At 37.9% G+C, this 26591-nt stretch overlaps 3 protein-coding genes and 1 long non-coding RNA gene across 11 annotated transcripts; 2 read left to right on the top strand and 2 right to left on the bottom strand.

Annotated features, from left to right (window-relative positions):
• Positions 1–2: 2 nt before the first annotated feature.
• LOC124174919 (inhibitor of nuclear factor kappa-B kinase subunit beta) lies at positions 3–7887 on the bottom strand. Of its 7 annotated transcripts, none has more exons than XR_006869034.1 (13): positions 4134–4686; positions 3757–3956; positions 3469–3627; positions 3174–3391; positions 2990–3094; positions 2729–2867; positions 2455–2643; positions 1790–1998; positions 1397–1684; positions 1160–1309; positions 646–939; positions 185–369; positions 3–73 (listed from the first exon to the last, which is right to left on the bottom strand). XR_006869034.1 is itself a non-coding variant. In XM_046554577.1 (13 exons), exons 2-13 carry the CDS (start codon positions 4231–4233, stop codon positions 306–308), a joined length of 2115 nt encoding a protein of 704 aa, XP_046410533.1. In that variant the 5' UTR covers positions 4234–4519; positions 7459–7887; the 3' UTR covers positions 98–305. The 7 variants fall into 7 exon arrangements, 6 of the variants coding, with proteins under 6 accessions (XP_046410533.1, XP_046410541.1, XP_046410549.1 ...); XM_046554577.1 differs by lacking the exon at positions 3–73 and adding an exon at positions 7459–7887 and having other exon boundaries at positions 98–369; positions 4134–4519; XM_046554585.1 differs by lacking the exon at positions 3–73 and adding an exon at positions 7556–7887 and having other exon boundaries at positions 98–369; positions 4134–4519.
• On the top strand, positions 7330–10905 carry LOC124174949 (bypass of stop codon protein 1-like). Its single transcript, XM_046554649.1, has 6 exons — positions 7330–7459; positions 8372–8488; positions 9000–9104; positions 9787–9891; positions 10111–10353; positions 10603–10905. The coding sequence occupies exons 1-6, from the start codon at positions 7415–7417 to the stop codon at positions 10810–10812; spliced, it is 825 nt and encodes a 274-aa protein (XP_046410605.1). The 5' UTR covers positions 7330–7414; the 3' UTR covers positions 10813–10905.
• Positions 10906–14669: 3764 nt separating this feature from the next.
• Positions 14670–21157, bottom strand: LOC124177386. 2 transcript variants are annotated; one of them, XR_006869601.1, is made up of 4 exons: positions 21078–21157; positions 16304–17689; positions 16010–16251; positions 14670–14943 (listed from the first exon to the last, which is right to left on the bottom strand). It is a non-coding gene; the product is annotated as an uncharacterized LOC124177386 (long non-coding RNA). The 2 variants fall into 2 exon arrangements; XR_006869600.1 differs by having other exon boundaries at positions 14670–16251.
• LOC124177372 (serine-rich adhesin for platelets-like) lies at positions 16393–20723 on the top strand. Its single transcript, XM_046559694.1, has 5 exons — positions 16393–16506; positions 17554–17670; positions 18136–18240; positions 19662–19871; positions 20447–20723. The coding sequence occupies exons 1-5, from the start codon at positions 16462–16464 to the stop codon at positions 20573–20575; spliced, it is 606 nt and encodes a 201-aa protein (XP_046415650.1). The 5' UTR covers positions 16393–16461; the 3' UTR covers positions 20576–20723.
• Positions 21158–26591: the final 5434 nt, after the last annotated feature.

Below are 26591 nucleotides of genomic sequence, written 5' to 3'. Positions count from 1 at the left end.
TTGTTATAAAAACTCCATAGTTGTGGATAAATATTCACAATCCTAAATCACGTCTTCTGTTTGTATACGTTATCTAGGGATAAGATATAGACAGGTGTTGCTTAAAAAAGTATTATATTTTTCGTATCAAATATCACACTGTATAAAATCAAAATTCATAACTGACAGTTTATAATAGACCTACCATCTAGCAATTATGTATTTTATGAAAAATCGGTAATAAAATATTTGAGTAAAATACAACGTAGTTTTATATACTTTTAACGTAAGTTTTAAAATTATTTTTTCTGTTTGATTTCATCTCTTTATGGATTCAGGTTCATTATTTGTTTAAACTTTTCATATGTTTCAGAAATAACGTCGAGCATCCTGTAAATAATATAATTATATCTTATTGTTGCTACATCGACGTTTTCGGTACAATAGACAATTTCTTACGACTTGTTATACACGTGTCGAGGCATAAAGTATTGGGGAAAAAATGCCTGTTTGAAAAATAAATCTCAGCATGACTATTGAACAACATTTCTGACAGCAACACGATTCTGCAGCGCAAACTCGATGGTTTTTTGCTATCTTTCCCTAATCAGTAATCAAGAAAATGAATACTTATAGGTAATGAATTACCACAAGATAAGTACTCACAGGTATCGTATTACCAAGTTATCATAGATAACATTATCACTGGTCAAACCATCTTCTTCATTCAGACTTCGTACGGAAGATTCCAATTCACGGTTATCATCAACGTTACATTCTACATCCATGCTTTCTAAATTTTTGGGAAAACTGGCCACTTGCTTGTAATTTTCCCATTTCTTACGCAAATTTGAAATTTGTTCTCGGTAAACACCAACCAATGCAACAGCAGATTCAATATACTTTTCTTGCATTGAGAGATCTTTTGCTGCCTGAGCCGTCGACACATGATCAATTTCACTGTAAAATTGAAAAATCGAACAGAAATGATATCAAAGATTTATAGTGCGTTAAGTGACTGACAGCAATAAACAAAGCTGCTCCTTTAGAATGAAGTCAAAAATTCACAAGTACTGTAATCATCATAATGGGTTATTGATAACATGTTGTATAAAAACAAGTCATGTCCATTTGAGAGATTTTTCATAAATTTTTGGATTGTGGAAATTTAATAATGTACCTTTTTATATTGACAAGTTGTTCATTATTCATTAGATTTTTTCGACATTTCAGAAGTTCAAATATAAACTTGGCCATACGAACTGGTTGGTGCTTAATCTTCTCAGAGAGTATTTTAGAGTTTTCAACGATGCCTTCTGCTTTTTCTAAACTGAGATGTGAAATGATATTAACGCAAAATATTTTTGCAATCCATGAATTTAATATTAGAAATGGTGTAGTGGTTTTCTTAACTTACAGTTCTCTGTATTCTGTTGTCCATTCAATATCTCCAAGCTTGGTTAAAATGTTTCGTACTTGTAAAACTTTATCGCATTTTGCTTTGAGAGCATGGACCGTTTCTGAGAGAAATTGCAGCTTCTGTGTTAGATTTTGAATTTCGTTCTTCAATGTGTCTAAGACGTTAGTTCCATCATTTTGTATTAATTCACACATTGAGTGAAATTCTTCCTGGAGTAAGTTGAAGCCTGAGGCCATGTTATCTTTCTTTGATGATATAGTATCGAATTTGGAGTTGACTAGATCGCTGCAAATGATTAATAACAGGTATGTTAGTGGCAGAATTCATTGATGGAGATAGTAGGCCAAAGAATAATAATTATTTATTTTAATCGCATATGCAGTTACGAACATTTTCGTACACAGAGCCAATATGTAAGATCGAAACAGTTGAGCTTCTCTTTTGACAAAAAATATTGCAGCGGAATAGCACCGCTGCAATTCATATTTGGTCATTGTCATTCTTGGTGCTTCAATGATTTTTCTAACCAAATGCGGCACTTCTGGATCAGGTATCTCGCTAAGCACACTTTCTTTTTTCGAAAGCGTTAGTAATCTACCCTAAAATAAATAAAAATTCCGAAATCAGTGTAATGACTGAAATAATCGGTCTGAAAATGAGATGCAACTAAATAATTCTGGTTAAATTATTTAATAAGAAAAATATTTCTGTAATCATTCTTTTTAAATTCATCAACACAGGATCTTACAGAAGAGATTTGTCAACTAAAATTTCAATAGATTAGTTTGCAACATTATGGAAGTCAAGGGGCAACAATGCAAGCATTGAGCAAAATGGATGCGCTAACTAGTGAGGCAACACATGTTCAATGCTTCTGTCAATCTTGAAGGAAAGTGGCTTCTCCGATCCATGTGTACCTCTACTCTTTTTACTGTTTTCAAAGCCTTCAGAGAGACAACAATCTCAATCCCTGCATCATTTACAGAGGGAATCATTTAGAGATCAATAACTTTCCAATGAAATTTTGCAATTATTCTGAGCATTCAAATACTCACTCGTAGGTCGCTTAATTTTATAATCCCATCATCCTCCAGAAGATCACCATCAGGGTCAAGTAATTCTTGACTAGAAATACTTATTTGAGTATCTTGCTCGATCAAACATCTCAGTTGCTCAAGAGTGGTATCACTCGATATTTCGTAGTGATATATACGATAATGCGGTACGCAGAAGACGTGAATCACCTGTACATCAAACAAAAAAATCAGCACAATTGATAAGTGGAAATCAATTTTCATTGAATTCTGATTTTTTATGTTTCAGATGTACCTTCTTGGATAAAATTTGTGCAAGCATGGAAAATACAACCACGATTTCGGTACCATTTTTCTGGCATTGCCGCCCACGTTTTTTTGGATCCCATTGTAGGACAGTTCTGAACCAATCTTTCAAAGCATTTCTGATGCATCTGATGCAATAGTATTATAAAAAATATCATTAGAACAATCTGAACAAAAGTATGCATATTATAACGAGTTAAAATAATTTCTTATTTTCATTGAAGATTGAATCACATGTGCATCATCTTACGGTGATATATCAGTGGGATCTTGAATATCTTGCTTATAAACTACGCTGCCATCTTCGTATTGGACACATATATCATCGTTTGATTTACGTGAGACGTGTCTCCTCCTGGGTATGAAAAATTGATAAATCTCAAGTGAGGAATATTTTCGAATGATTGCGGTATTTTCATTCGAAAATTTATTACCATTCTATAGGACTTGTTTCGTTTGGCAAAAATGGTCTTGAGCCAGTTATTACTTCATAAAACAGAATTCCTAAGCTCCAGTAATCAACAGAACAAGTATATTTTTCTGCCCACAATATTTCTGGAGCAACATAATATAACGTTCCAACAGCAGACGCGTGGATACTGTCGTGTCCCAGTTCCTTGGCGTAACCAAGATCAATTAATTTGTAGATTACCTGTAAGGTGAATAATGATTTAAATAATACTATCAATATAAGGGAACGGAATACACAAATATAAGTGGTAACATTACCTTATTATTCCTCTCTTGCAACACTACATTTTCAGGCTTTAAATCTCTGTGTGTTATTTTTTGACAGTGAAGGTAACTGATGGCACTAGCGACATCACCGAATATTTGCATGGCATCTGGTTCTGCCAAGCCACACCAATTTTCACTCTTAGTTAATACCTACAATCAATAATTGAAAAAGATGTCAGAAATTATTGCATACGAGTTGATTCAATTGGTCGTAAAATTTGAACCATTATTTTATTCACATTACTTTTGCAAACAAAAATATTTCAATAGCAAAATTACAAGTCTGAGATCTCCTTTTGAACAGTATTCCATGCAAAGTACAGGCAGTGGCCCTTCAACGTTTTTCAATTCATCTGGCAAAGGTCTAGTAGCGACAATATTTTGGTGTTTCAATTGATTCATTTTATTAACCTCATGCACCCATCTTTCCTTCTGCCTTTCAGTTAATTGAGCATCACCAGATTTACACTTCTTTATTGCTAAAGGTAGAAAGTCATCAGTACTAATTATTCTAATTAAAACTACGATAAATAATGTACTTATTACGCCTGATCGCTGTTAAAACTTAAGCGGCGATGCGCAATTTATACAAGTAAGTGTCAAAAGAGTATTTATCGAACATCCTTTTGTTTCAGGATCGGCAATACCGAGCTCACCTATTTTGTCCCCGGTATGAGTATTTCTCCAAAGCTCAACGATCCCAAAACCGCCAGAGCCAAGGATCGTCTCAGAGATCCAATCACTATCAGTATCCATTGCAGCTGCTATTTATTTATTTCACAAACTATAGTTTATACTATGTCGGTTAAGTGATCAGGATCGAGATGACAGGTGCACGTACAATAATGTTCAAAGAAATGAGGAATCATACTCTGGGTTACCTTACTCAAGTTTATTAATTCGTAGAATCTTTGGCGAAGGATAAATTCTTTCTTGGTTATGCCGCGCTTTTGTTTTCTATTTGACAACTCTAATCCTAGCCTGACGACGAAACGTCAGTTGGTTCAGTCATTTTACACCGCTGCAACGAGCCTTGACTAATCTACTTCATAGTCGGGACAGATTCTTAATATTAATTATTTGGTACAAGATACATAGCGGCAAAGAATTACACAGATTTTCCGAGGTTTCTCTCTGTTTTCCGCAACATCTTATCACTCATTACACTACGAATGTCACTGACCAATCGTGTGACCCTGGTGTAACCGACTACAGCACCGCAGAGCAAACAGTTGAAACACAATTTAGCAGTTAGCTAGAATGGGACAAGCATATATTTTATACCAGGGTAGGATGTACGAAAGTGAGCAAAGCGCTAGTCGGTAAGCTGGTAATTCAGACGAGACTCGGTCGGTAAGGGAAAACATTGGCCGAGATTCGGCGAGTCACCCGTCTACCCCTGGGTAAATTTTTGTGACCAGTTTTCAAAGTTTACCACCTCCAAACGCCTCCTACCGCCTCCTTCCAGCTCCTACCCCTTCCTAATATCTCCGACCACCTTCTACCACCCCCTAAGACCTCCTACCGGCGCCTACCACCTTCCACTATTACCGAACACCTCCAACCACCTCCGACCACCTGCGACCACCTTCGTCCTCTTCGTCCCCCTGCTCTTCCATGTATCCTATAACAGTAATATTCATAATTATTCCAGCAACTTTTCATTTGCTCTCTCGATCTTGAATTTTCGTAGGCATAGAATCGAAACGCTGTTTTAGCTAATCGCAAGTGAAGTATCGAACTTTTAATACTATGTATGATGTATGATGTAGGATGTATGATGATATGATATGATGATATGATGAAAACACTCAGAATGCTAATAATCTAATTCACGTGAACAGGAACGGAAAGAAAATATCCAAACTACAGCAAACAACAAACGGTGGAATAATAGAATATTGATGCTTCAGTGGGGTCGGTTAAACTCGGTAACTTAATTGCGAAACGAAGAAGAATATACGTATTTCATACAATTAGTTAAAATGTGACTTTACGAATGGGTGCGTAAAATAATGAAAATATTTTCAGTGTACCATTTTTTATGGATACAGAGACAGCAATTCTAGTATTCCTCGCTTATGTATTGTGTGAAATATTTGAACAAGTGGCCTCAATTACGTATTTCTTGGGGCCACGTTGCGTATTTGAATTCTAACACGCATAAACGGGAATCGGAGCAAGTCAGCGATAGCTGTGGAAAAAAAAGACCAAACATACGGATTCGAAAAACAAAATTTCCTGAAGGAGTCTGACCTCCAAAAGTTGCAGCACTTGGATTCGAATTCCGTAATTCCTTAATGAATTTTTTCAGGGAATGATAATCACAAACTAGATAGTACCCAAAAAATTGTGTCTCTCGAAATGTGATTTGCAACATCGCGTGCTTCGTGGGGACAATATATTATAGAAAAGTGGACTATTTGAATGAAAAATTAAAATGTACGTACCTTGTTCTCACAAAAAAAAAGAAAAAAAAATCACTTTTAAATTAACGCCTGCACCACCTGCGCAAAGAATAAAAAGTCGGGTGGAAAGTAACGTTCTGACGTGCGAATGTATAATAGTGATATTTGTCATTCGATGACGTACCACGATTTTTGGTACCATCTGTTCAAGTATTCTTTCATATAAGTTACTTCAAAACATTTGTTTTACCAATTTCTAAACTTAGATAGACTGTACATACACCAAGTCGATATGAAACGAAACATCCGTCAGAATTCACTCGACTCTGCAAAATTGTTTTCAATCCCTATTATATTACTTCTCTCGCTATGACAGGTTAGAAAGATTTTTTTGCCATGCAATTATTTGTTACATTCAACAAATAAATTACTGAAACAAAATATATTTCTCCTCTTTTCACGAAAAACAGTTTGTCGGAACCGTTTATTCCTTTTTCTTGTTACCTTATCCTTACTCAGTTGCAATTCGGCGCATCAAACTTATTTTCAGTTTTCCATTTGGCAATTATACTACCAAACTCGCTATAGAAATAATACTAGTGAAGTAAACATTCAACAGTTGAGATTATATGGACGTAGTTCGCGAGTTTATTTCGCAAACTGTTGAGAAGGCAAATGAGATTTTGTAATCTGCTACTTATTCAAGATGTGCCTAGGCTTATATATGATGTGACTGAAAATTGTCGAAGCAAAGCACGTTACATGAGTTTTGAGACTATCGTTTGTAAAAATATGTTCAATATTTGATGTTTTTGTGAATGATAATTACGTATGAGTAATGGAAAACCGGAAATGCGTTAATAGCGATCGAAGCAGTCATTTCTAGAAACTTTCCACTTGTTGCAGAGCTGCAAGAAATATCTAAAAATAATATACACTAAGCGTTCATTTAGAAAATGGACCCTATGAAAATCCCAAAGAGCGAAGTAGAAATATAGATACGTGGATGACTAATCTAATCGATCTAGAAAAAGGAAAGCGCAGCAAGACTTGAGAAATTAGTTACCCATATAGAAATATTGTGTACATCCCGATTCTTCTTTTGTGAAACCTCCGAAATTCTAAAATCGCAAAATTTCCCACAGAACGATTTTCGGTACCTGTTATATAGAATTGAGTAATTTCTCAGGCCAAATCTATTGTGTCCCGGGTAAAAGATTATTTATTTCCAAGAAATTAGCTATCAATTTTCTACATATTTATTACAGCTTTGAGAATTTTAAGCCGTAGTTTCAACCACTCCGTTGTGCCTGCAAAATTTGATTTATAACGATCACACGGTAATACTCGAGATGAAGGGCTGTGTTTACGAGTTTATTCGCTAATTCCACGGTTTACACAAGTGTTGAATTTGCGCATAACAACCATGATTTCATTCCATATATAAGGAGTGCCGTTTTCGGCATATTATATCAAATCTCCGTCTGAATTCGATTGCCAACTATTCTGCTCAACCAAAGTCGTTTAACATGGGAAAATTCGTAACTGTTTTGTGCCTCCTGGTCGCTGTTACCGTAAGTAAAATAAAATAATGTTAATGATGGACGTTGATTTCAACAAACAAGAACTATGAAACTTTGCAAAATCGTCGCTTAATGATGAACTCTCACTTGGAAATCAATACAGTATCAATGCCTGTCATTTTTTGAGAAAAATATGCGAAATTTTTCATTTATCACTCTCACTGTTCGTATTTTTTGAAGCAATCGCACTTTGTTTAGTAACATTTGTTTCTTTAACACCCATCCAAATATCATGCGATGTATTTTAGACTCGAGATTTTTTGCTGCGCGGTTTGAAGATATCGCATCACGTAGGTTAGTGTACCAGAACGTTATTAATAAACATTTTTGTTTTTTCGTCATATGTCCCAATCACCAATTATTCTCAACCTAAAATGGTGTTCAAAGTTTTGTGGCCCCAAGATGTTCGGCCGAACGCAGACTGAAACGTCGCCGATAAACACAATTTGACCTCTACATCCGCAAACTTCATCACTGTATACATCACGGTTACAAAAACTCCTATCCAAATATGTTAATAACAGAACCTACTTTCCGGATTTACCCCGTTGAGTGTGAGATAGTTTTTTCTATCGTTTCTATAGATATTATTACTCCAGTTTTCTACCACGCGATTAGATGACCCTGTCCAAAACATTTTTTTCAAAAATGTCAACGTCAGAAAAATTCAGTCGTGGATTTCGAGTACGAAACACCCGATTTCACTCACCGTCTCTTCAAAGAATCATTCTCACCAAGACGATAAGAATAATTATGACTTGACTAGACTGTACCGTAATTACATATAAATTCACAGCTTGATCTTGATACATTCAAAAAAATATCAGTGTTTTTCGGCGTGCTTCACATCATTATTATCATCGTCTTTGCACTTTTATTTCAACACCATACTTGTGTTCTCAGGGTATCCAAGGCTCGAATCTTACCGATATTATAGCGGCGATGGAGTCAAGTGAAACGTCGTCAACTACGACGATATCGTCTTTGATGTCCTCAATTACTTCAGAAATGAGCAGTGTGGTAAGTGACGCTGCAATGTTGATTAAACAGATCAAATTAGCTGAATAAACAAAAAGCTTACTTTTTTGCAACAGTCATGATCGGATGATTGCATTCGTTGTCCTCTATAGCTCATTTTCAGTTTCGTTCATTAAATGCTCGAACATGTCGTACCCAGGTCAGCTTCATTTTAAGCCAACATCAAAAATCCTGTTTAGATTTTTTCTAATAAAACCCGTTGACAAAACTAGCACAAATGTGGGTGTAATAAAAACAGTAGGACAAAAATTGTTGATAAAAAAATGTTCGTGTTCTAAGACAAATCTACATTGTTTACGTATCAGAAAGCAAAGATCATCACGGTATTGTAAAAACGTAACTAAGACATTTCGAAAAAAAAAAGAAACGAAAAATGCCGTTTCAGTTTGACAGCGATCAAAGAATTATGCATTTCGTAATTCGAGTACGATTATTTCATTTTTAAATTTTGAAAGCTTTTAAATGTGCGAATCTCGATGTTTGTGATTTTCAGAGTAGCTCCACCGGCACAAGTTCCATTTTATCTACTATTACTACGACGTCAACCTCCGGAATAACGGCCTTCGCTACTGAAGCTGAGTCGGTGTTTACGGAAATGGTAAGTGACATTCTACTACAGCGATTAAACAGGAAAATCAAGACAATGACCTAAAAACTTCTGAAGACGTCAAAGTTAACACGTGGCAAATCTATTCCATGGAGTCGACGTAAAATTTTATGACTTTGTAACGTCAAACTATCCATTTACGAATTGTTTTCCCTAGCGTAAAAGTAAAACCTTTCTCGACCCGCGTACAAAAATAGAAAAAAAAAGATCACAAAAAACTATACACGTATAATGGTATCTTCATTTGCTTGAAAATTGTTTACTATTTACTTCAACCGTTACGACTCATTTGTAGTTTCAATTTTTCGGGACGCTCGAAAACGGAGAAAAAAAAAAACCAAAAATTTTGTCGGCAAAATTAGAAAGGTTTTGAGGATTGAAGAGACCACTTTTATCAAGGTCTTCAAATCATTGCAGTGATTCCATAAAATTTAAATACAAAATCTATATTACAAATACAAAATTATCTATCTATATATACAAAATAAATCTATAAATACAAAAACTTGGGTAGGTACCTGCAAAATAAATGTCGTGACATTCGGGGGGCTTCGCGTAATCCGAGGGTTACCTTAAATTCTTATTTCATTTCCATCGAAAATGCGTCTGATTCCAACGATTATGATGCTCGGAGTATCTAAGGCACGAATGGGATTATTTTCTTTATTCGCAGGCAACTGGGTTCAAATCTGCTTTGACCGCAGCCACATCATTCGAATCGGTAGCTAACGCAACCGCAGCCTTGGCGATTAGTGAAATGGCAACAGTTGTTGAATCGGTAAGTTGAAGAATGACTTACAAGTTGGAATAAATTGAAAATCCTGAAAAGTCCTGACGACGTAAAACCGTCAAATTTATCGCGTGGTTAATCGATTTTATAGAGTTGACATGAAATTTCAGGGTTTTAAGTTGCCAAACTGTATTAAAAATTTTTCACTAGGCGTAACAGTAAAATTTTCATAAATTACTAATACGAAAAATTCATGCACCCAAACAGTACTCCGATTCGAATGTGGACTTGAGCTCGTGTACAACCTTAGTTACGGAGTTTCAAACAATTGTCTCTAATGCAATTGCTAACACAACCAGCTGCGCTAGTACCTATGTAACTAGTCTGAATACTGAGTACGACGCAACGGTAACTGCGTTCTCAGATTTCCTACAAGACCTGTATGATACGGCAGAAGAAGCGAACTCGTGCAGTACCGATTTCTGGACTTACATTTCATGTATAGCAGAGGTAAGTGCACTCTAATATTTCTGTAGTGCTTACAGAAGAATAAAAGTGATTAAGTTAATTTTTTTAAAAAACAATGCATGTGTCTGTTGTGAAGATTTGTGTGACAATGTTCCGTATGAGGTGAAAGTGGAGGCTACATGGTTCGGTGAGTGAATGTGAACGGTTTATCTCTGATGTGTCTATCTGGCGTATGTATGCGCGTTTGATTCCTACGTGTGTAAGTCAGTCTAAAACAATATTTTTCCGCAGGTGGCTGCTGATATTACAGGCACGAGTGCCACTGACTTTTCAAACGTGATGATCAACGCGACCGCTCTTATATCAGATATGAGCAAATTAGAGACGGAATTGGAATCGTGTGGGCTTTCGTCTGCAGTGACGACGGTTCAGGATAATTTAGTCACATACACGGCAGAGTACGCAGAATGTGCAGTGAACTTGGGTGCCAGTGCTGCATAAACTTCTTAACAAGTTATACGCTAAATGACGATATAAAGTCCAACGTACTGTATATGTATTGAAGTCGGATAGTAAAATATATTGTCATTGCAATTTTATTCTCTCACACTCATTTTAGAACTTCTATTTTTTCTAATTTCAATTGGAATGACCGCTCGAACATTGTTTTACATTGATAAAATTTTATGCTTTTTAGGATATTGAAAATATAAAATTATTAATACTCAAAATATGAAGATAAACAAAATTCATTTACAACTGTGAGAGTTTTTTTCATCACCTAAGTAAAGATGATGATAAAAAAATCGTCATTCGGATAGTTCCGATGTACTTCGGCTATCCCCGTAATTACAACCGCCATTTCTAATGTATATATACATACATACATATATACGTATATTTTACAGCAATCTAAACAACCGTACTCGTACTTGTTCATGCAAAAATGTAACAAACAATTGTTTTTGTTTCAACTTTCACTAGCTATTTCATGTACTCGATAAGTAAATCTTATTGTTACTCTTTTATATGAATCATAACATATGAATCTATATTTCAATTTTAAATATACGTAATCTAAAAAAAATCCCGTCTACTAAATTTATTATTATTCATGAATAGTTAAATTGTTTAGATATTCTGTTACAGAAAAATTTTAGACAGTTAAGTTGTAGAATTTAAAAAAATATTTCACCAATTATTTTTTCAATTCAACCTAGTATCACTTTATTATTATATTTGAAATTTCACGCACTTGCGTAAAAGCGTGAGATTTTTTCTCATCACGCGAGTAATGATTGGCGTACGAACGACCTGTGTTCTGAAGGTTCAAGCGACGTGAAAAGCCATTATGTTCACCATCTGTAAAATTTCGTTTTCACGTAAATTGCTTACGTACACCGATAGAGAAGCGAGGCGGCTTGTGCGTCGCTTGAAATATTTCCAAAGCACCAAATCGACCTACTGCATACGCGCAATTGCGGGAAATTGCAAATACTGCGTACCACGACGATGTCTTATCACGTTTCAGAATATTTTATACGGTAAGTTAAAGAACATAATTTCGTCGTCACCTCCTGCGCCGATTCCGAAAATTTTTTTCTCAAAACAAACAATTTCGGAACAATACAGTGGTATTTGATTTGGAAAGAACATAAGTGATCAAATTACACCGTACAGTCCGAACAACATGATTACAGTCCCAGATCACCGAGCACGTCGTTCTCCTTGCGCTGCTTGCACGCGATTGACGTCACGCGAGTCTCGACAATGCTAAGAAATTTTCGGACGGTCTAAGCGAGCTGCGCGTAGCGAATGCGCACAACGCTGGTTGGTGTTTGCGAAATTCCGGAAGTCAATAGCGTCGAGCGTACTATTCCAAAGACGGCGAACGGAGCCGAGAATGCAGAGGTAATGGCAGAGCCCTGCATTACCGACATATTTACAGGATTACGAACTCTGGTTTGAGTGAAAATACAAGCAAGAGATCAATCGAGCTACAGGACTATGCGGGGAAAAAGCTGTGAGCGTGTAGCGCATTAATTTCGTTAACAAGGATTAAGTAATTCGTGTTATTTTTATTGTGATGGATCAAAAATCACCGGGGGTGAATTTTCAAATTTACGATTATTTTTAAACAAGTCAACATTGACCTCTAATGTAGCATATTATATTATTGTACAGATATTAACGCGCAGAATTAATTAATCAATTCATTGTCTTAGGATGAATTAGCCAATTGAATAATTAAAATTCGAAATAATCGTTTTTTTCAATTGCAAATAATTTACACAAGAGTATGTTCTACAATACAATATATATGATCAGTAATTGAACATTAATCAATGTAGAATTAACTGTTTTTGTTACTAGCAGCACGAATTTATTGTGCTGTACATAGCATTTGCGTGGCTTCGACTCATTATAGAATACATTAAATATTCACAAGAAAATATAACAAATTAGAGGAGCAAACAGGTGGTAGAATAATAGACTGTTTACGCTTCACTGGGCTTGATTGAACTTGGTTAATTGATTGTGCGAGAATGTATAGCGGGTATTACTAGAGTGCCTAGATGAATATGCGTATGGATACAACCATATGCTAGGCTTACATATGTGTCAATGTTTGTGTGTTGCGAGTCTATGAGGGCAGAAGTACTCGCACTTTTCCCTTCACGACAGTTGGAATAAAAACTTCACCATGTAAGCGTGTGTTCAGTTCTTTCTTTATCCAATTATATTAGAGTGGCGACGAGAGTATAAACTTCACGCAGGTAAAAAAGATAATAAACTGCAACAAATGTAGGATGAAATGGCTATAACTGAAAAAGCTTGGATAGCAGTACAAAAGAATATCAAGCAGTGAAATGAAGTTGAAGGAAACAGCACACAAAAGCGAGAAAGAAGAATTGGGATGAGTTAGTAGAGCGAATGGAATTGTGTTCCGGATCGAGTAAAATAACAGATGAAATAAAAGGAAAGCAATTTTCTCGACGCAAGTTGAAGCAAAAATGTAAAGTATTATCAAGAAAGGTTGTGCTTTGAGAAACTAGCTTTAATGATATTATTTGAAAACTTAAGAATCCATAAATCCGAAAGTGATTGAGACAGCATTACGGCAACGATTATGTGAAAGAAAGCAGAAAACAAATCGTGTGACAATTATACAGTTCATGGCAGGGTTACGTGCACTGGCAAGAGATCGCAAATTAGCAGACGAAGGTAAAGTATTGAGAGATTAGTTTATTACCGGTACAAAGCCAAAAACTTTGAACATCTCATGATTAAAAATAGAAATAACAAAATTAGATGACTGAATCGCAACAGCTATAGCCACGGAAAGCGCCAATAGAGCGGTAAATGTACTCATGGAAAATAATTTGAAAAAGGAAGGCATATCTTCGAAATGGACGCCCTGAGAAAATATGTCTCATAGAATCTATAGAATACGAATATTTACTAATTTCTCACATATAAACGGTTCCCTGTCATTGACATTTACTGGGGACCGTAAGTATTCATTTTTTCGAAAACCCGATGCAAAATGGACCGCATGAAGAAATTTCGAATTAATGTTCAATTTTCTTTTTTTCATCGCACTGAAGCATAGTTAAGCTTTTCTCGCTAAGCTAAGCCAGGATTCAAAAAATTTTAATCAAAATGAATGAATTAAACAATAATGGGAATCACACCGATCATTGAATGGAGCGGCGGAAAAAATTATTGAAACCTTTAAAAGGAAAATAAAAATTCTTCCGCATGAAGCTAAAACGGAAGAAAAAGCGATGAATATAATATTATTCGATCATGGATCGTGAAAACAACATTCTTGTAAACTCTCTTTCTCACAGATAAAATTAAATTGAGTCCACTCACACAAGATCGCAGTCAAGCTGGGCTCGGAAGAGATTATTGAAAGACACTTAAATGAAATGCGAAAGAAACCAAATGATGTTAGCCGCGGTAACGAAGCTGCGCTAACAGTGGTAAAAAAACACACACCAACACTTATAGTAACAAGTGTGTCGAGAAGGTCACCACGTGCACACGTGTCTATTTATTTATTTAGCCAAAAATATTACATACATACTCTTTATATAAACAGAGCGATAGCGATTCTGATTCTCCAATATTCTCTGCAATATTTAAACAAGTGGTTTGATTAGTGCACTTGTCGAGGCCACGTTGCGTATTTGAATTCTTAAACACGGCGCGTGTATAAACGCGCACCGGATTCAATCAACGACAGCTGTAAAAACAAGTAAAAAAAAAAAAACCAACAACCAACGAATCATGCTTAAATTTATTCCAAAAACAACATTTTTCAAAAGATAATATATTATAATATAAAATATAATTATATTATTGATTCGATGACGTATCAAGGATCTTCGTGCAATCTGTTGCAATCACCTTTCACATACATGTTGTGTCAAGACATCTATTCGAATTTATAAATTCAGATTGACTGTAAATGCACGAGGGTTTCAAAAACGTCACAAAGTCGACGCGTGTTCAACATATACGTCCGGATTTGCTCGACACTGCAAAAATTATTTTCCATCCTATTATCCAACGAAACTGTCGATGCATATTCCACAGTGTCTCCAATTAATGTCTAAGTTTTCGCTGTGGAAAAAGTATAAATGCTAGAAATCCAAGTTTTGTGATCAGGGACAGAAAGATAATATTCGAAGTAAAGGAAAAAACAGATGGTAGAATAATAGCACGTTGATACTTCAGTGGGGTCGATTGAACTCAATGTCAGTAACTCGATTACGAGACATAGAATAATTATATGATTGGTAAAATGATGATAATACGATTAAGTGAGCAAAACCATGCAAATATTTGCAGTATACCTGTTTGATGAACAGAGCGATAGCGATTTCGATTCTCCAATATTTTCTGCTATATTTAGACAAGTGATCTGAATCAGTGCGTGCGTTGGGGCTACGTTAAAATTATACGCATCTGTAAACGCGAACCCTATAATTAGATTCAACAGGTTTGATACCTAATTTCTCTCGCTGTTACAGACGTAAAAAATATTCCTTTCCAGTAATGCAATGGATTGCCTACTACGTTAACTAACATCGATAAGAAAAATTTCGTTCTAGCCCAATAAATATATGTATATTTTTTAAGAAATGGGAAATAAAAGTTTTTGTTACCTTCGTCAAATAAATTGCTGGAATTCAATATATTTCTCTACTTTTCGCGAAAAAGAAATGCATCAGAATCATTAATTCATTACTTTTATCTTGCACCTTCTGACGATCAGTCGTAATTTGGAGCATCAACCTTATCTTAATTTCTTCATTTATCACTACGACGTAACTCGATGTAGAAATAATACTAACGAAGCAAACATTCAACTGCTAAGGTTACACAAATGGCGTACACGAGTTTATTTTGCGAATTGTCGAGAAGGTAAATGAATTTTGGTGGTCTTCTACTTTTCCAAGATTCGCACAGGCTTGGATACAATATGATTTAAAATGGCTGAAATAAAGCTGGGAATTTCCATACGAGTCATGAGAAATCCAAAATGGATTGATACCGATCAAAACAGGAATCTTAAGAAAGTTGATAGTTATTGCAGAGCTGAAAAATGAAAAGTCAAAACAACAAAGTAGACTAATGTGATCGACCTAGAAAAGAAAAGTGCAATAAGACTTAAGAAATTAGTTACCTGTGTTGAAATACTCTGTACATCTCGATTTTTTTTTCTGAGATACCTCCGATATTCCTAAATCACAGAATTTTATACTGAACAGGTTCCATTATTCTCCTAGAATTGAATCGTTTCCTAGGCCAAATATCTGGTGAGCCTTGTGAAAGATTACTCATTCCCAAAAAATGAGCAGTCAATTTTTTACATCTTTAGTGTAGTTTAGAGAACTTCCTGTCGTGGCTTTAACCACTCCATACTTTCTGAAAAGTTTGACCCATGACGATTAAGCGGAAAATTTTCCCGACGAGGAACTATGCTTTTATTCCGGGGTTTACACAAGTGTTTAATTTGCACACGATTACGCTGGTTTCATTGCGTAGGTATATAAGGAGCGCGAATTTCGGCATATCGTATCACAACTTTGTTTCAATTCGACTACCAAGTATTCTGCTCAATCCAAATCGTTCAAGATGGCAAAATTCGCGATTACTTTGTGCCTCCTGGTCGCTGTTACGGTGAGTAAAATAAAATAATGTTAACGATGAACCTTGATTTGGATAAAGAAGAACTATGAAACTATGCAAAATGAATTATTAACACTTACTTGGAAATCAATGTAGAATTAATGCCAGTTATTTTTCACGGAAAATGCGAGAAACGTTTCTTTCGTTACTAAACATTGCCGTATTCTTTGTAGTACTGATACTTTGTTTATTTACATTCAATTCTTAACATGTATCAAAATATCAAAATGTATTACGGACTTATGGTTTTTTGCTGTGAAGTCTTCCGATGTACCGTTCAACTGATTCCCGTTCTCTCTGGGGATTATTATAATAACTTTCAGTATAATGGAATTTACTGTTTCACTTGTAAATGATTATACATCGTTTTAAATTGAGAGAACACGTGGATAAAATTAACAGAGCATAAACTAATGAATTTCTTTGCTATGTTGCCATTTACGCAATATAAAATGGGGTTCAAAGTTTTGTTGTCTGAAGATGGCCGACGGAGCTCGAACCGAAACGTCGCCGACAAAAAACAATTTGACCTTCGCGTCGAGGACCTTCATTACTGTACATGTATCGTGGTCACAAACTTCTATCAAAATATAATAATATTGGTCCCGAGATTTTTCAACTCACCCCGCTGGCAATGGGCGGAGGATACTTAATGGTATTTTTCTATATTGAGACGAGCAATGTTTTCCATCGAAATTAAACATTGTCGCTCGAGCTTCATAGCACGGTATTAAACGATTCGATTCAGTTAATTTTTATAAAAAATTTCAGCTCCAGCTAAATTAAGGTGCGAAGTATCGGTACTGAACACTCGATTTCACATGCTGTCCCTTCAAACAATCCTTATTATCAAGACGTTAACAAACAATCACAACTTGGCACGATTGTACCGTAATTAAATATAAATTCACAACTTTATCTCGATGTGTAAAAAAACATCCATTGTCTTTTGGCGTACTTCGCATCATCCGAGTCTTCATATTAGTCCCATTTTAACACCAAGATAACTTCGTCTGAGCTCCGTTATTCTATTCTCAGGGTATCCAAGGCACAGATCTGTCCAGTATGTTGGAGTCGGGGGCGTCAACTGCAACATCAGCGAATACGACATTGACTACGTTGTATACCTCAATTATGTCGGATGTTGACAGCGTGGTAAGTGGGACTGCAGTAACTGTGAAATAGGTCAAATTAGCCGAATAAACACAAAGCTTGGCTTTTTGCAATAGGGATAATCGATTAATTAAATGTCGAGTAGGGGTGTACTCAGGTTACAATCCAGCCTCAGAAAATTCATTCAGACTTCGGAAATAAAGTCCACTGAGAAAACCCACATGAATTCGGATAAAATAAAAATACTAGGAAAGAATTTGTTGGTAAAAAATTTTCTGTCGCGAGAAAAAAAACACACACAATATTTACACATCAGAAAGCAAAAATTCATTATTATGGTATCGTAAGAACGTTACTAAAGCACTTTGAGAAATGAAGAAACGACAAATTTCGGTTTCAACTGATGCCGATCGAAGGAGTATGCATTTAGTAATCTGAGTGCGATTATTTCGTTTTTGAAACCTAGAAAGATTTCAGATTACAAATATCGTTGATTGTGATTTTCAGTCTGCAACCGATACCACGAGTACTATTTCATCTGCTCTTGCTGAGGTGGTGAGCACGTCAGCATCAAGCCTCACTAATGATGCTTACGCGAACTGTTTGGAGATGGTAAGTGACACCCTAGCACAGCGATTGAACAGGTAGATTAAAAAACAGAAACTCAAAAAGTCCTGAAGACCTTAAAGTTATCACGTGGCAAATCTATTTCCCAGAGTCGATATAAAATTTCATGGCTTAACCAGATCAAACCATAAATTTAGGTATTTTCCCTAAAGTGTATGTAAGACTTTTCCCGGGCGACGTACGAAAATCGGAAAAAGATTACAGATAATCTGTCCATGTATCAGAGGGCCATCTGTACATTCGTCCGTATGTTAGCTTATAAATTTAGAACTAACGAACCGATTTCGATTGTTTTGTTTTCTGCACATAGATACAACGTCTGGCTAGTCTTATAGGTTGTATTTTCAACCGATTTCATAAAAGAAGGTGGTTACCGATTCGTCGCGTATATATTTTTTATGTCTGTCGCGTATTACTGCTCAACGAACGCACGGATTGAGACGAATTTGTTGTCTTACTCCGCTAGTGGTCCCATGAAATTGTGAAAATGATAGTGTTCCATTAATAGCTAGTTCTGGAAAATTTGAATTTTCATCCCTCATGTGATACCCGATTCATCGAGTCATAAGTAAAAATAAAGTATTCTGTCTTTTCAGGGATAAATTTTTTTTTTTTTATGTTACTGCCAGACCAATAGTTTTGGAGATATAACGATATGTGTAAGTCAAGTCGGAACGCGATCACACACTTATGCGAACGCTGTCTAAACTCTTACGAATAGATGAAAGTTATGTTCAACATTTTCCGAGGTCTCGGTGAGCTTTACAATAAAGTTCACGAAAACATACAGCTATGTCTAATGTTTTTGCCACAAGAAGCATTTTAAAATATTCGCGGGTGGAGTTTCAACGGGCTGCTAGTTTTACATAAATAGAAGAGAATTGCAAGACCTTGCTGGTAATGGTTTCTTCGTTTCCTTGAAAGTTATTTACTATTTAATATAACCCTTATAACTTCATTGATTGTTCCAGATTTTTCGAGACGTTCTGAAAACTCTAAAAAAATTACGAAATAACCTGACGGCAAAATTAAAAAACTTTTAAGGATTGAAAAAACCACTTCTGTCAGGGTCTGGAAATCATTCTAACGATTCCATGAAATTTATAGAATTAAAAACAAAAAAACTTGACTTCTTTCAAGGGAAAATTCTCGTCGACACGATAAGAATAATCATGACTTGACTCGATTTTACCGTAACATTTATGCTTATTAGGGCTATAAATACAGAACTTGCGGTAGGTACCTGCAAAATAAAATGTCGTTTACTCTCTACGTGCTTCGTGTAATCTGACAATGAGTCTTTCCTTATAATCTTATTTCAACTCTGCGAAAACTGCGTTAGATCTCAACGATTGTGATCCTGGGAATAACTGAGGCACGAATGGAATTATTTATTTTGTCTTCAGACGGCTGCGTATATTAATGGTTTGGACGTAATTGAATCATACTCTGCAAATGACACCTCGACGGCTGCAACCAACTGCGGTATCAGCTACGCAAATTCTACCACAACTGATTTCAACACTGCAGTAACCTACTTCACTACTTTCTTCGAAACCATGCAGGAAATGACACAAACCGCGCTCTCATGCAGTACCAATGCGTGTATGGCTGCGGTGAGTACAATCAAATTTTTCTGCACTACTCATATGAAAGAAAAATTTCGTTAGACACTCTGCACAAACGCCGAAACATATTTTTCCGCGTTCTCTTACTTGAATGGCTCAATCGTTCAGCAAGCTAGGGGAGTAGCTCTTGTTTCATTATTGATCTTCTTGGAATAATTACTATTGAAGCACTGGATCAGTGAAAAAAATTACTTTCCATCTACAATGTAGATACAGAGTACTGCTAACAGAGAAACGCGATATTACGACGTTGTAAAAATATTTCATTATGCAATGAGAGAAATATTGCAAGTACATAATGTAAAAAATTTTGAAAACTTATGCAATATCCGTATGTAGCTGGTGAATAATTGTTATTAAGTTTGTTTATTCGAAAGGCAATACGTGTGGCGGGTGGCAGTTTTGACGATTTGTACGACACTATTCTGTATGAGGTGAAAGTGGGCTCTACACGGTTTGGTGAGCGGATGTCAATGATCTGTCTCTTAGGGGGTGAATGTGGTGTATGTGGTTTCGTTTCTAAGATATCATGTACGCCGGTCGAAAACGATGTTTTTGCGCAGGTGGGTACTAACATTACGGGGAATACTGCCAGCAGCTTTTCGGCTGCGATGGACGCGGCGGACGATCTTATAGATATCTGTGACGATTTATCATCACAATTGGAAACATGTACAGCTGATGATTCCTAAGACACAACGGAGTAAATAAAATGTGCAGAGGCATTGCGTGCCTAGTAGTTCATAAACTTCTTCACGAGTCGTACAATAAATGACGTTACGACATCCAACGTACTATACATGTATTAAATTCGTATAATAAAACACAATATCATTGCAACTTTCTTCAATGCATTTCACACGGAAACATGTCAATTGCAAGTTGACGACGTGAAAAGTTGTGATCAGCATCCGAAAAATTCCTTTTCACGTCAATTGGTTACGTATACTAGTAGATATGCACGACGGCTTCTGGGTCGCTTATTTATAAATATTTTCAAGCCGCCACATTGATCTACTGCACATGCGCAACGGCGGAAACTGCAAATACTGCGCACCACGACGATGTGTTTTCTCGTTTTAGAATATGTTATACGTTAAGTCGAGGAATATAATTGTGTCGTCACTTCCTGAGCCGATTTTCACCATTTCTTTTCCAAACATTACAGGGGTATTTAATTTGTCAGGAACATACCTGATCAAATTATTCTTCACAGTCCGAACAATACGACTACAGTCCCAGAACACCAAGCACGTCGCTCTCCTTTCGCTGCTCGAACGCGGCTGAAGCCGCGCGAGTATCGATAATTTCGAGCAACTTTCGAACGGTGAAAGCGAGCTGCGCGTAGCGAGTGCGCACAACGCTGGTCGATGTTTACGGAATTGCCGTCGTCCGTAGCGTTGGGCGTATTATTCCAAAGCTGGCGAGAGAAAGCCGAGAACGCGGAAGTAATGGCAGAGCCCTGCATTACCGACTCATTTATACGATCGCGAACTTTGACTTAATTCGGACAATGCGGGAGAAAACTGTGAGCACAAGGCGCATTGATTTCGTAAAATGAATATTTCACGTCATTTTTATTACGATGGATCAAAAATGGCCGGGGGTGAATTTTCAAACTTACATTTATTTTTAAACAAATCAACATTGACCTCTCGTGTTACGGGTTGTATATTGGATTGTTGTACAGGTAATAATGCATCACACTACACAGGATAAAAATTCCTGCAACGCGCCACACCATTTAGGTTCATTTAAGTTCAGATCACAAATTATTATACTTTACTTGTAATATGCGTAGAATATTATTTTGCTATCAGCATTTTTTGTTTTTCGTTCTGTTTTTTCGTAAAATAAAAAATACTAAAAAATTCAGACTAGATACGAGCTTCACCATAATAATATATATATAAGAAGCAAATTAACAATAATAATGAGAATAACGGATAAATTTAAAGACATTCCTATTATTTGTGTATAGGTAATACTTAGTAGTTCTATCATCTAAAGTTTAATTGTCATTCTGCCAATTAATTAATTAATTAATTCATTATCCTCGGATGAATTAGCTAATTGAATATTTAAAATTCTAAATCATCGTTTTTTTTTTTTTTTTCAATTGCAAATGATTTATACAGGAGTATGTTTTACAATACAATATATGTTTGGTATTTGAGTATTAATTAATTAATGTATAATTAACTATTTTGGCTTGAGCTGAATCTGTTATGCTACAGGCAGCACGGATATACTGTACTGTATATAGCATTTACGTGGCTTCGACTTATTATAAACAATATTAAGTATTTATAACACCTCGCATAAGATGAAAATCGTTCAATCCCCTCAATCTCGCGATTAGCCTTCTTTCAGAAAGTTTCCTTCATTTTTATTTGTCAACGTTACCTCGTAACGTAACGTGTAAAATATCATAAATCACAGGCTAATTGCACCAAGCTCGAAGGCAATGACTACGGAACCGGACTAAATCCCGATCCCAAGGGACTTTCGAGACGATCGTATCCTTTTCTATTTATTTCGTTATTTTCCTTCGTCTTTCCGTTTCGATAACCCGAAGGTGCGAGTTCAAGAAACTTACAAATTTTTTGCGTCGGTCAGGAGCGGGATTTTTAATTTCCGATTAGTCGCCGTAGTCACTGGACGTTCAGGACCGAATGCTTCAGCCTGATTAAAAGTATACATTAGAGCGTAATATTAAGTTATGTACGCACGTGTACAATTTATGTATATACTATAATAATACCTACGCTCTTTCTCGACACTTAACACGTGGTTCACTATGGTAAGTAATATGTTGTTAGGTAGGTATTACAAGTACAATGTGATAAATGAACCTGACACCGTAAAAATAGAATATTCTGTTTGTGTTGAACAAGAAGGTAAGAACACGTGGATTGTTTTCTTATTATTTGCTCTTTGTATTAGAAATTTTTTTTTTCTTTTTTTTTTTTTATTCATCATTCTCATCATTCGATCATTGATATATGAAAAAATGTTATACCACTAAGAAGTCGTTTAATCACGTTCGATACAGATTGCAGTCGAAACTTTGAGAACATCGTGCAACCATCTCGATCATATATTCGCGACGGCACGGTAGACATGAGGGGTATTTTTTAACACAATCTCAGGTCACAGGCTGCAAGTTGCCGGCAGATCACTGGGAAGAGGGAAAATGAGGGACGAGGACGTGGGCGGGTCGATAAATAAAAGTGAACGATCTCAATGTAACGTGAAATAAAAAATGGTTATAAAAAGTTTACGCCGAGATAACAAACACATATCAATCACAGATCAACGTTGAAATAAATAAATCACACTGGACAAGATCTTACAATACTAAAGTGCTTAAAATAATGAATACATCCGAAACGGAGAGAGACATGAATAACAAAATTTTGCATCCGCTTCGCGGGGCAGAAAATCGAAAGGGAAGATTAACATTCGGCAGGACTCATATCGCGTCGGAGGTTTGCCCGAATCGCATGTAAGAGTGTACCGTGCGTATATGTGTAAGTACGTGGTTTCTCGTACGGAAAGGTGAACAATAATAATAATAATAATGATAATGATGATGATGATTATGATAATGATAATGATAATGATAATGATAATGATAATGATAATAATAATAATAATATAAATAACAATACACCGCAACTCAGGTTGAGTAAGTAATATATGCATATATGCATCATGCTGGGCGTCATGCGTCGTGCGACAACAACCCAAAGTCAACGAATAATATCAAATCGTGATAACGCGGAATGGGAATTAGGTGTATCAAAGAATACCCTCGTTTCCACTTAATTGGCTAAAATTTATACTAATTAATATTGCACGCGCCGGCACTGGGCCACCTCGCAAACTCCTCGGGGCACCAACAACTAAACTTTACGAAACACGTGTTTGATTCGAGAACCGAACTTATTGTTAGCGATCACGACTCCGCCTTCAATCGGCATCGAATCTGCACCAATCATACAATACTTCTTTCATCAGCTTCGCCGCGTGTGCGTATAACGCGCAGTTCACGCTGCAAGCTCGGACTTTCATAGTTTCTTTTACACTTTTGTACATCGAATCGAAAACGAACAATATGGGGGTACCAATTACACTTTAATAAAGCCGGGCAGTGCCCGCTGTTCGGCAACGTTCAGCGGGTATATAATTTGCTTGATTTCTCTCTCAATGCAGTTGGATTGTTTCACTGGTTCGTGAGCATCATTGTCATTTTGTTTACTTACAAATAGTTGTCTTCTAGTAATTAATTAATGTTTCTCCTCCGTTTTCACCTCACTCGCTTATATAGTTTATTAAATTTTTGGTTGAACGTTATTTTCTTCTTCCTCTCTCTTTTTTTTTTTTTTTTCTTTGTTCTTATTTCTTTTTCCTATCCTCATTTTCTCTTTCTCTCTTTCAAGTTTACGGGTTACATCTATACTTACGCGCTACAACTTGTCGTTATATCAATATTATCATCATTATGTTTATTTATTTCTTTGTTTTTTTTTTTTTTATATTTATTACGAACTACTCGTCACCAGACCTTGTTTATTATACATTACATAAATATCGCCCGCAAACCGCGATCTATGCAGGACCAACCGGCGACGTGGATTATATATACCTATGATACGCGTCGATGGATTTACCGCGTGCGCGGTAAAGAGTTACAGAGATACGAAGGCAAGCACCGCAGCCTGAAAATATTCGTTTTAACGCGATATTACAGGTCGTCGGAGATTCGCCGTTGAGTCGTATGTCATACGACCATTTCACCGCATATATCGTAATAACATCGTAACGAAAATCGGGAGCACGGTGCGTGTTCAAGTTTCTGACGTTTGCGCATTTGACGCGACATACATTTACGACAATTCGCACGTAGGTATATAATATCACGTATGTGACACGCGCATCGGTTGCGCATCGAGAGATGCAGTGAGAACTGCCCGCATCTACAATCACCTACAACTCAATGTATACAATATTGTATAATTTGGTTATAACATATCGGGTATAACGTTACACGTTTCTCGCTATGCGTAATATGTGTATATATGTATAGGTATAGGTAGGCCTTGCCGGTTAATTGCGAATTTACCTTTCTCCCGTAATTATCCGTCTTACACTCGTCGTCATAGATTCGCAATCAAACGGTAGTCACGTACTCGCACATCTCCGTCGACTCGGCGACGATGCTGTTCGCGAACCAAGGGTCCCCGTATTTCGGGCCCTCCTCGCTCCTCGCTCGGTTCGGTCCCCGCGTCGCGGTCTCGTTTTGCATTCTGTACCTCGGCACCTCCTCGCTGAGCGACCTCTTCGCGTGGTGCTCAACGGCCGGGACCTCGAGCAGGGCCTTACAGCGGATCAGCTGCGGCCGCTGCCGGCTGCGCGATTTCGCCTCCTCGGACTTGGCGCGTCGCACCGACGCGCAGGGATCGATGGGAAAACTGGGGGAGGGATGCTCCTTCCATGCACCCTGGTAGATCGGAAAAGGGGATATCTGGTTCAGGAACTTCCACCGGGCGTCGTCCTCCGGCTGCGTCGAGGGCTGCATGGGGGGCGGAAAGGAGGTCGGAGTCACGGGACCGAAGGGGGACCAGCTGTCCTTGGGGCGTTCGTCGTGCGGGCTGCGGAGCTTCGGTTCCACCTTGGCAGCGCGGACGCCGGAAACCGGCTCGTCGGTAATAGCGATTTCCGGAAATATCGGACGTCCGGTCTTCGCCGCGTCGACCGGCTCCGGGGAGAGCGTCTTCTGCTTGTTCTTGCAGATCTTTACCGCGGCCGCGTCGCCCAGCGACTTCTGAGCCCCGAGCCAGCTCGACCCCCGCTTCTCGAGCGGCAACGAGAGGTGCGTTTTACCGGCGAACCGGAACTGCTGCAGCGCCAACTTTCCGCAGCCCTCGTCAGGCCCGGGCTCGTCGGCCTGCTCCCTGAGGTCCCACCTCTTCGAGGTAGTCTGCGACTCGACCCTGGTCTGCCTCCTCAGCTCGCGACCGGCGGGCTTCGCTCTTACCTCCGGACTCTTGGCGTCCTTGACAGTCGTCGTAGTCTCCGCGTGTTTCTTCGAGGGTTTGACGTCCGGGGTAGACGACTGCGCGTGATAGACCCAGGACGCCGAGTGCTCGTGGTGCTCGGGTGAGGGGGAGGCGTTCGCCGGCGACAGGGAGAGCCGCTTGGCCTTCGAGCAGGTGCATCGGGTCTTCCCGGGGTTCGGAAAGACCTCGGGTACCTGGAGGGTCCACCTCGCGTCGCGGGCCATGCGGGTGTCGTCGCTGTTGTGCTTGCGGAGGTGGTGACGGGGCGCCGCAGCGTCGGGGTGAAGCGTCCACTTGTCGGTCTCGGCGCTGTGATGCTTCCGCAGGTCGCCGCGCTCGGCCGGCCGCCTGTTTGCGTCCGAGGCGAAGCTGCCGCGCGGACAAGTGCACTTTGACCTTGAACTCCTGGCGATGTCGACGTCGGTCTGCGACGCGTGAAGCTCCCACCGGAAGTCCGCGTTCCCGGCTCTCGTTCCCCGCCCCCTGAACTCCCATCGCGGCTCCTCGGGCGACAGGAAACTGTTCGCCCATCGCGTCTCGACGCTCCGGTGCTTCCGCAGCGGCTCCAAGCAGCTGCATTTCATCCCCGAAGACGTCGCGCCCTCTTCAACGTCGAGCAGCGGCGCCGGCTCTATCGCGTCCA

The sequence above is a fragment of the Neodiprion fabricii genome, chromosome 1, assembly GCF_021155785.1.
Source record: "Neodiprion fabricii isolate iyNeoFabr1 chromosome 1, iyNeoFabr1.1, whole genome shotgun sequence".
NCBI lineage: Eukaryota > Metazoa > Arthropoda > Insecta > Hymenoptera > Diprionidae > Neodiprion > Neodiprion fabricii.
This window is presented reverse-complemented; position numbering and strand designations above follow the sequence as displayed.